The 11,443-nt window shown below is 39.3% G+C and overlaps 1 protein-coding gene across 1 annotated transcript in view; it reads right to left on the bottom strand.

Moving 5' to 3' along the window:
- Positions 1-3,196: 3,196 nt before the first annotated feature.
- Positions 3,197-11,443, bottom strand: part of LOC102437512 (solute carrier family 41 member 2-like) — a gene marked incomplete at its 3' end in the record, with an annotated part of 19,819 nt that continues 11,572 nt past the window's right edge. Inside the window, exon 5 of the mRNA XM_006092754.3 lies at positions 3,197-3,340. Within this exon, the coding sequence (XP_006092816.3) occupies positions 3,197-3,340 (144 nt within the window). The remainder of the gene's footprint in view (positions 3,341-11,443) is intronic.

Genomic DNA, 11,443 nt, shown 5'->3' with positions numbered 1-11,443 from the left:
ATTTTCCCTACTATTTCTTAACTTATAATTTTAAACATTTCCCTAACAGCATCCACTGTGGCAGATGGAGGATTTAATCTCACCCTTCCCTCCTCACTTTAGTCCCTTCACAATTCTCTTCCTCTCTCTATCCTGACAGTCTGGTTACCATTTTTGGTGAAACATTTAGAGTTTATTTTATTATAACAATGGGATCATAATTCACAACTGAAATACACAGCATCTTGTTAGATTTCCTCACTTGTACTGTTTGCTTTGTCTCATATTTTTCTTAAATTTTTTTAGCTGTTTATTCCTAATTCAGCCTCAAATTTGTAGCGAAGTTAATGAAATGCCCCTGATTACAGTCAAGCTCATCCGGCAGGTAACCAATTGATTCCACTTTCTTTCTCCTTAGAGACATTCCTCCTGAAGCCCACTGTTCTCCCGATAGCCTGGGCAGTTGCTCTCTAGGCCTGGTGCACGGCTGTCATCCCTACCTACCCTTCAATCGCCCCATGAGGAGGCTTAGTCTATGACTGTGACCAACTCCCAGCATTTCACAGGATCCTGTTGCCTGAATCCCCCCGGAAAAAAACAACCTACATTACAGAAAAACGAACCACATGCTATCCTCATTTCTATGTCGTCTTATTTCTTAGTTCCTTATTTTGATAAAATTGTCTTTTGTCAACGTTTATATGAAAGGGCCTATGGGAAACCAATATACTGAAATCCTGTGTGTCTGAAAACTTCGTGAGTCTGTCCTTATGTTTGGTTGATACTGAGACCGTATTTTATGTTCAAAACATTATCCCTCAGAATTTTGGAGGAATCGCTTCTGGTGTTGCTAGTGGGCATCATTCTGATTCCCAGTCCTTTGTATGCAACTCGTTTTCATTCCGGAAGCTTTGGGGATTTTATGATGACGTGCTTTGATGTGGGCCCCTCCTACTCCAACTCATGGTGCTGGACCCGTAGTGGCTCCTTTCAATCAATAGTGGCCCCTTTCAATCAGGCCCCTTTCAATCAATAGTGGCCCCTTTCGCCAAAACCGGTTTGGCTCAGTGGATAGAGCGTCGGCCTGCGGACTCAAGGGTCCCGGGTTCGATTCCGGTCAAGGGCATGTACCTTGGTTGCGGGCACATCCCCAGTGGGAGATGTGCAGGAGGCAGCTGATCGATGTTTCTCTCTCATCGATGTTTCTAACTCTCTGTCTCTCTCCCTTCCTCTCTGTAAAAAATCAATAAAATATCTTTAAAAAAAAAAATAGTGGCCCCTTTCAATCAGGAAGCCCATGTTCTTCCGTTCTGGGGAATTTCCTTATGTTATTTCTTTGATAATTTCCTCTCCTTATTGTTTGCCTCCAATCGTCTACCTCTCTGTTCTCTGTTCTACTTTCCTGGATGGTTCTACCTTCTAACTATTCTACTGATTTTGTTTCTGCTATTTCTATATTTCTGAATTCCAAGAGCTCTTCCTGTTTTGTTTTTTTCAACCCTCCTCTGAAATCATTCTGCTCTTACAGAATTGTGGATGCCGCCGCTTCTCATTTCTCTGAGGACATCGGAGATAGTTTTTTGAGGTTTTTCAACTCTCTCCCAGTGGTTCTCAACCTTCCTAATGCCGCGACCCTTTAATACAGTTCCTCATGTTGTGGTGACCCCCAACCATAAAATTATTTTCGTTGCTACTTCATAACTATAATTTTGCTACTGTTATGAATCGTAATGTAAATATCTGATATGCTATATGTGTTTTCCGATGGTCGTGACCCACGGGTTGAGAACCGCTGCTAGACTTTGAGTACCATTTTTTTGTCTCTGTCTTTCATGTTAGAAGCCTTAATCAAATGTCTGATGAAGGGCTACCCCTCCTTACAGGGCACGGGAAAGCACACTTGGAGCTCTATGTGCCTGGGCAGAGCTGGTCAGCAGGTGGGCCTCACTGAACAATGGTCAGGTGGGCATGCAGCTCCGTCACTAAAAGACCTGCAAGGGTCAATACATGCAGGTTTTCTGTTGAGCTGAAGACCTCCCCCAGAAAGACAGGATCTGGTTTCTTGCCTGGAGCTGTAAGCCTGACGGCCAACTGGTGCTTCTGAATCTGGAGCCTCTCCCATTTAGTCTCTCCAAAGTGAATTCCTGTCTTCTGCTAAGGTGGGAGGGGCAGCTACCTGGGTGGTCAGACTAGAGAAGGGCTGTTAGGACCTAATTGCTTCTTACACACACTGCCCACCAATCTTCATTTCAGCTTTTGGAAGTACTCACGGCCCTAATGCCTCCACCTGTCTGGGTTCCTGAGGCTCAGATCCGGGCGCTGCTTCTGGGTGCTCCCCCTGCTGGCGGCTGGGTTTTAGCTTTTTTCGTTCTGTTAACACTTATAATTTCTCATTTGCTGTCCTCTCTGTTCTCCTTCTCTTTGTAGTTTCATAGCTTTTTATCTTTTTATTGTCATTTTGGTAGTTTTAGGAAGGAAGATAAGCACGTCAATCTACCATGTTTAACGGGAAATTGATATTCATTTCCAGCTTACTCTTTTCACCAAGGGTATAATGAACACCTTTCCTCGTCAAAGACTTATAACAATGCTATTTTTAATGGCTGACTGATACTCCTTTTTGTGACTGCATCACACTTCATTTGATCAATATCTGACTGCTAGGCCTCTAAGGTATTCTCTCTTTCGTTAAAAATTCCATGGTGATTAGGGTCCTTGGAACTAAATCTGTTGCATATATCCTTAATTATATCCTTAAATCCTGTCAGAGGCCTAGAGGTGGAAATAGTTGAATGGCATACACATTTCTAAGGCTTTCTGATACCTATCTGAGCAATTTACTATGAAAAACAAGTAATGTTCTTGTCAGGTTACAACACACACACACACACACATACAAACACACACATACAAAGACAAACACCACTAAATTTCACTCAGCAATCTGGTAAAGATTTGGTTGGAAAGAAGTTTACAACTGGTAGCCAAATGAGGTTCTCTATATCTACTGATTTCTGTAATTTCTATCACATATATCCATTATCACTTTGGATAATAAAGAATTGACCCAATATACATAATATAATTGACCCAAGAAATAAAACAGGCAATCAATTTGTTTTAATGTACACATAGATACAGGCACATAGGCTGCGCGCGCGCGCGCAGTCACACACACACACACACACACACACACACACATTTAATACTAACCTACTTATAACCATAGCTGTTATGACAGGCTCCCAGCCCGAGTAGAGCACTGTCCTGGTGGCTGGATGTTTGGCTGCTACTATAATCCAGATAGGAGTTAGAGCCAAGAAAAAGACACCAACCAACGGAGAAACGTAGTAATAATTCTCTAAAATTGAAAAAGAGACAGCATTTCAGTATCTGTTCTAACCATGTAGCGAATATTAAAAATTTACCAGAAGATATGTTATCAAACATATTCACAGGCTATTTATTTTCTACAAATTTCAAACAACTTTAAAACTGTAGATAAGGTGCCCAGCCCAAATGGCTCAGTGATCGAGCATCCACCTATGAAGTAGGAGGTCACGGTTCGATTCCCGGTCAGGGTACATGCCTGAGTAGCAGGCTCAATCCCCAGTGTGGGGCGCGCAAGAGGCAGCTGATCAATGATTCTCTCTCATCATTGATATTTCTCTCTCTCTCTTTCTCTCCCTCTACATTCTTCTCTCTGAAATCAATAAAAATGTATTTAAAATAAATACAACTGTAGATAAGATAAAAATATTAATGTAACTGAAAACTAATACATTAATTCAGCAAACATTTATTGAAATACCGATGTGACCTAGCAATAATAGGATGGGAACAGCAATAATAATAGGATGGGAACAGCAATAATAATAATAAAATAATAATTAAAACAACAAGAGTAAAAAAGCCAACATTTATTTGGCTCCTACTATTAACCAAGCATTGTGGGAAATGCTTTATATTCATCAACTCGTTTAATTGCCCTCACAAGTATGAGGAGAACACTGTCATTGTTTTTTTTCTATTAAATTTATTGGGGTGACATTGGTCAACATAAACATACAGGTTTCAGGTGTGGGTTTCTATGTTATAAGATATGTATGTCATTTCTACTTAATAACAAACTGAGGCTTAAGAGTTTATAGGATAGAAAACGGGAAAAGAGGAAGCTATCAGAGAAAGAGCTTGAGAACTGACAATCAAGCCTTAGTGCGAACTCCACAAGGCTAGGCCAATAATTACTGGGGATTTGTCACTCAAGACCTACCCCCCTTTAGAGGAGAGGCCTCTTTGAACCCCGAGAACATTCAGTAGACCCAAGAAGGGTAGCAAAGCTAGCCCTAGTGTCAGGTATGCTGTAGCTTCTCCCCAATCGAACTCAGAACCAAGCCTTGTGAGGCTCAAGCTAATCCACAAATGACAGCCCACAAGAACAAAGTCCAATACTTTGCAAAGAAAAAAATCGAGCATGTAACAATATTACATTCACAATGTCAAGCATCCAACCAAAGATTACTTTTAAGAGTTTGGGATAATATTTGGTAGCATTTACAAGCTTCGTTAAATACACTGAGACATCCTACTTCCGTTAGACATGTCACCCTTCTCATAAAAGTGTCCAAGTACTTATACTAATCTTTATAAAGCTAATAAATTAAATGTACAAATACAGTGAGTCTTAAATTTTCATAAATACTCATATATATAAATATATATACACAAATTTGGTAAGATTTCGATATAAAAACCACAAAAATAGGTCAATTACTTAATTATGAATTTAAAAATGGAATTAGAAGACTGACATGTTACTCCAATGGGCTAAGTTAACAAGTGCACACATACACAAAAATATGTACTGCTTCATTAGCATAAAACCATTAAACCCATGAGTCGAATTCTCAAATATTTTTATATTTAAATCTCCCTAAGTTTAAAAAATTGCCTGTCTCTTCTTGAAACAGTGACATCATTCCAGGACATTTTGGTTATATCATTTTAATTGATGGAGGTTTTATTATTATCAGAGATTATTATCAGTCAGGGCATTCTGGATTCTTCTCAGTGACTCTAATACTTATTTTGTATAGGAGAGACTTTATAACTTAAAGACAATTGATCTCATAGTCCTTGTAGCCTTAGATTTAAGTTAAATGTTACTAAATTTTCCTGACATCTCACAAAATTCTTCAACCCTACTCATATTATCTTTCATTGAATTTTGTATTCCTTCATCTTCCTAACATATTTACAGAACTTCTCACCTATGCCTGAAGATATTTCAAACTAGATAAAAACTCAAACTCTTTTCTATCAGGAAAGAACACCTTACTATAGATATTAAAATAATATCCAAACAACTTTATTCTTGTGGCTTTATTTGATCTTCCATCACATCTTCAAAATAATTATACCCACAAAATTCATTCAAAGATTTTCTCCCATTTAAGGGACTTTGACTAACCCTACATATAGTTTCTTTTTTTTTCTCTATGATTTTTAAAAAATGAAAAAACAACAACCCTGTATTGAATGGATTCCCAGTTCTCCCTTTTAAACCACTGGATAAGGATAAAAAAAAACATCCTAATTAGGAAGCATTCTTACCTCCTAAAACAAGCAAGATTGCCAACAATCTCTTTACAGGGTTAAACAGAAATGAAAAGCATTAAAATCCATCAAACACAACTGAAAAGAACTATTTTGCTAGGTCCGATCATCTCAGTATTTCATTTTCAGGTCAATAGGGGAGCACCATGCCAGGCTTTTAGGTTATTCTCAACATGAAATCTCTGGAAGGTCATCTGAAGTTGAAAAAAAAAAACACCTATCCCAACCCCTGAATCACTGCCCTGAATTTTCAAAGAGAAGAAAAAATTTCTCGAAATGAAACTAAAAATAATGAGTGCAGTTCCTCAAAAACTTAACCAGAGTTATCATATGACTTTTTGTCAAGAGAACTGAAAATATATGGTCGTGCAAAAGTGTACAAGGATGTTCATAGCAGCACTATTCATAATAGCCAAGAAGTAGGAGCAGTTCAAATGGCCATCAAATGATGAAGGAATGATAAGCAAAATGAATGATAACAATGGAATGATGTTAATCCATACAATGGGATATTACTCAGTACTGATTCATGCTACAACAAAGATGAACCTTAAAAACGTTCTACTTTGAAAAAACAGCCAGACATTAAAGGCCACATATTGTATGGTTCCATTTATTGAAATGTCTAAAATAGGCGAATCCATAGAGACAGAAAGTAGATTGCTGGTGCCAGGAATGGGGGAAGGATACAATGGGAGTGACAGCTAAAGGTTTCTTTTTGCAGTGATAAAAATGTCCTGGAATTAGACAATAGGCTGCACAATCCGATGAATGTACAAAACCCCACCAAATTGCACACTTTTAAAAGGTGAACTGTATGGTATCTGAATTATTATCACATTTTTAAAAAAATTCCAACAATAGCCCTGGCCAGTGTGACTCAGTTCGTTGAGTATCATCTCATGCACCAAAAGGTTGCTGGTTCAATTCCCAGTCAGGGCACATGCCTGGGTTGTGGGCTGGATCCCAGGGAGTGGGTATGCAGGGGGCAGTTGATCAATGTTTTTGCTCTCACATCAGTGTTTCTCTCTTCTCCTACCATCCTCTCTCTCTCTAAAAATCAACTTAAAATAAAAAAATAAATTGCCACCTATTTTTTTTTTAATTCCAACAATTATAAAAAAAAAAGGAGGGGAGACTATATTTTTCAAAATTGCCAATGTCATAAAAGATAAATGTACAGTATATACATTTGTACATACGTAACATTGAGAAAAAGAAAGAAAAAAGAGAAAGCAAATGGGGTAAAACGTTAAAATTAGTTGAATCAGGATTCAGAATATACAGGTGCTTTTTTGTACTCTTTTTATTTTTGCAACTATTTTATACATTTGAAATTATCTCCAAATAAAAATTTTTTAAACACTAAAAAAAAAAAGAGTGGGAAAACCATGATAAAATAAAAGTAACTGATTTACTGTAAATGTGTTCTATTTCAATTTCCTAACAAATCTAACACACCCATTCCCATCAAATTAGATCGTATGTATAATAGCATAGGATTCTCCTGCCTTTTCCTTGGGTAACTTCTAATCCAATTCTGATAGCTAGGGGAAAATTACAAGTATAGAAAAAGGGGAGTGCTAAAATAGTCCTCTTTTTAGGATATACTGGTGTCTTATAGGTGTCACAAAATTGAAGAATTACCTTTAGAAAACCACTAATGGCACAATCAGCAAGAGAAAAGGGTCAATTCAAAGCCAACCATTGCCCTGGCCAGCGTGGCTCAGTCATTAGTGTCAGCCTGCACCTTGAAGCTTCTCTCTTTCCCTCTGTCTTCCCCTGCCCCCTCCCTTCCACTCTCTCTAAAAATAAATCAATGGAAAAAAATATCCTCACTTCTCAGGTAAGGATTAAAAAAAAAAAAAAGCCAACCATTATCCATTTCTAGAGATTTCCCCACTTTGCTTTCTCCTGCCTCCTTAATCTACCACCAAGGGATTTCATGTACCTTCCTTATGTTTCTGTCCTTTGATTCTAAATGCATAAAAGGAATTCAAAATGCCACTCTCCAGAACATCTTCTCAATTATTTAAGATCTTGCTTCTGGGCATGTCCTCAAAAACTTGGCTCAGCCCTAACCGGTTTGGCTCAGTGGATAGAGCATCGGTCTGTGGACTGAAGGGTCCCGGGTTCGATTCCAGTCAAGGGCGTATACCTTGGTTGCGGGCACATCCCCAGTAGGAGTTGTGCAGGAGGCAGCTGATCCATGTTTCTCTCTCATCAATGTTTCTAACTCTCTATCCCTCTCCCTTCCTCTCTGTAAAAAAAAAAAAATCAATAATATATATATTTTTAAAAACTTGGCTCAAATAAACGCCTATAAAACTTTTTTTAAAAGCTAACCATGAACTTCTGCATTGATATCAAAATCTAAAAGAATGTCTTCCTCCTAAATAAAATATCTATTTAAATGTCCCTAATCGAAATAACATTTGGTATTAATTTCTGGGTACTGTGGTAGGCTGCATAAGGGCCCTCAATGACATCTGCACCGTAAAATAAACCCCAAATTTTTAATGTTACTTTATACAGCAAAATCCTTCCAACGTCAAGGATTCTGAAACGGGGAGGTTATCCTGAATTACTTGGGTGAACCGTAAATGCGATCACAGGTGTACTGAGAGGTGAGAAGCAGAAGGAGATTTGACTACAGAAGAGAAAGTAGTGTAACCACAGAAGCCGGGATGGAGCGATGTGATTATAAGCCAAGGAATGCTGGCAGCCCCCGGAAGATGGGGGAGGTAAGGAGCAGGTTTCCCCTTGAAACCTCCGGAAGGAACCAGCCCTGCTGACACTCTGCCTCTAGCCCTGCAGAACTCATTTTGGACTCTGACCTCCAGAAACAAGGTTTGTGATATTTGTTACAGCGGCAATCGGAAACAAATACAGGTGGAAAAGTAAAACTCAGTGGAATGTTAAGCCTACTTAATACCTGTGTACTTTACTACTGATTCCCTGATATATGTAAACTAAAGAGAAGGATTACTACAGCTAAAGTGGTTCAGATTCCTAGGATTCCACTTAACTGCCCAACATAACCGCCATCTTTTTTTTTTTAAATATATTTTATTGATTTTTTACAGAGAGGAAGGGAGAGAGATAGAGAACTAGAAACATCGATCAGCCGCCTCCTGCACACCCCCGACCGGGGACGTACCCGCAACCAAGGCACATGCCCCCGACCGGAATCGAACCTGGGACCCTTGAGTCCACAGGCCAACGCTCTATCCACTGAGCCAAACCGGTCAGGGCAGCAGCCATCTTTTTGATCCACTGATTTCACCTTTTATTAGATTGCCGGTGGCATTTTGCAACTACTGTTATAAAATTTCATTAATGGCATTCATTATTCCCACCCTAAATTCTTTTGAAATATGTAACTGCTACTAGTATGAGTGACACTTTTGTATGTTAGCAGTTTCTGTGTAAGTGAAAAGCAATGGGCATTGTAAGATGCAAACAATTTTTTAAATGCCCTTTATAAATAACCATCAGAATTTTCTCACTAAATTGACCTTCTAGGAATCACTCTAAACTAAGATGGTGCAGTACTAAAAACTTCTGAATGCCCAACCTGGTTTGGCTCAGTGGATAGAGCATCAGCCTGTGGACTGAAGGGTCCTGGGTTAGATTCCAGTCAAGGGCACATGCCCGGGTTGCAGGCTCCATCCCCAGTAGGGGGCGTGTAGGAGGCAGCCGATCAATGATTCTCTCTTGTAATTGATGTTTCTATCTCTCTCTCCCTCTCCTTTCCTCTCTGAAATCAATAAAAATATATATTTTTAAAAAACTCTGAAGCCCTAACCAGTTTGGCTCAGTGGATAGAGCGTCGGACTGCGGACTCAAGGGTCCCAGGTTCGATTACAGTCAAGGGCATGTACCTTGGTTGCAGGCACATCCCCAGTAAGGAGTGTGCAGGAGGCAGCTGATCGATGTTTCTCTCTCATCCATGTTTCTAACTCTCTATCCCTCTTCTTTCCTCTCTGTAAAAAATAAATAAAATATTTTTTAAAAAACTGAAGAAGAGTGACACGGAGAATAAATTTAGATTCTACTCACATCACCACATCAAGGCAGTGACATTCTAAAATGTCGTGTAAATAACCCGGTGGCATCCTTGCTAGTGTCCATAGCACTGAAGCAACAACCCGAGGCTGATTGTTACTGCTCTTACAGCTTCAACTAAGCCATCTTTTTTAAAAAATATATTTTATTGATTTTTTACAGAGAGGAAGGGAGAGGGATAGAGAGTTAGAAACATCGATGAGAGAGAAACATTGATCAGCTGCCTCCTGCACACCCACTACTGGGGATGTGCCGCAACCAAGGTACATGCCCTTCACCGGAATCGAACCTGGGACCTTTCAGTCCGCAGGCCGACGCTCTAGCCACTGAGCTAAACCGGTCAGGGCTAAGCCATCTTTTTTAAGTTAACCTTGAAGAATGAGAAGTCAACATTTTGCCTCTCAGAACTTGCTCAAAAAGAGAAAAGCAGATAATATTCAAATTTTTTTAAAAATCACATACATAAGAGAATTACATAGCCATGCAGTTAAAATAATTGAAAGAGTTTTTAAAATTATCTTAAAATAATGCAAACAAAAAGAAGAAAAGACAACAATCGACTTTAGATCTTTTTAATAGCATTTAAAGATTATTACATGTTGAAAGATTACTATGTGAATAATAAATGCCTATTTGCACTTGAAATAGATCTTTTCTAGCCATATGTTGCTATTTAATTTGTCTACAGTGATACTAATCTCTAGAAATAGAAACTCCCTGCTAAGGCAAGATACCCTACCAATACACCCCTAATACTAAGTCCTCATCAAAAGGATCATTTTTGTTATAGTATGTATTGAACATATACTATGACAAATCAGACAAATATAGCTGTCTTCTATTTTCCATGCATCTACCACTTCCTGAATAACCTCTCCTCACATTAATTTGGTCAGCTTTCAAAAAATAAAGCATTTGGTGGAGTGCAATTTGCTTAACAACCACTATGGGGCGCCACAAAAATAAAAACAGATTTATCCTGAAGCTTATACCCTCATAATGACATTTACACACAAAGCTAGTGACTGCCCAAGTGTAAAGAATGTCTTAAGCCCTAACCGGTTTGGCTTAGTGGACTGAAGGGTCCCAGGTTCATTCTGGTCAAGGGCATGTACCTTGCTGGCGGGGCACATTCCCCCAGTAGGAAGGCAGCTGACCAGATGTTCTCTCTCATCGATGTTTCTAGCTCTCTATCCCTCTCCCTTCCTCTCTGTAAAAAATCAATAAAACATTAAAAAAAAAAAAGAATGTCTTAAGAGAAGTATCAATAAAGTGCAAGGGGAAGTCAAAGGAGAAAAGGACTGGAAAACGCAGGTTCTGTGTGGCCTTCCTGGAGGGGAGGGGAAGGATATAGGAAAGGAGAGAGAGAAACCACAGCTTGTATGAGAATCAGAAGATGGCTGAGTTTGGCTGGAGTAACGGACACAAGAAAGGGAGGAGCAAGCCAAACCGTGAGAAGGTCAGTTTCTACGGCTCCCGGAGGCCTAAATGCCAGGCTGCAACTTGAAATCTGTTCACTGAGCAATGAGGACTTACATAGGGTGACTGCAAAGAATAAAGTCACCAGAAGTAAACAAAGCTCTTTGGCTTGTTTTGCCCCTGCCTCCCCCCACCCCGCCCCCCCCCCCCCCAACTGGAAAGGTAAGAAGGGAGGTGGGGGACCTATGTTCATTTCAGGTATCAGAAATCAGCAAATTGTATCAGAACTCAAAGAAAGGCAGCACACTGAATGAATGTCCAGTAAGTCTTAGTAGTGTATCAAAGCTAAGAGCACATGAGG

This window comes from Myotis lucifugus, unplaced genomic scaffold, assembly GCF_000147115.1.
Source record: "Myotis lucifugus unplaced genomic scaffold, Myoluc2.0 scaffold_103, whole genome shotgun sequence".
Classification (NCBI taxonomy): Eukaryota; Metazoa; Chordata; class Mammalia; order Chiroptera; family Vespertilionidae; genus Myotis; species Myotis lucifugus.
The sequence above is the reverse complement of the archived record's forward strand: the minus strand, read 5'-3'. Positions and strand labels throughout refer to the sequence as shown.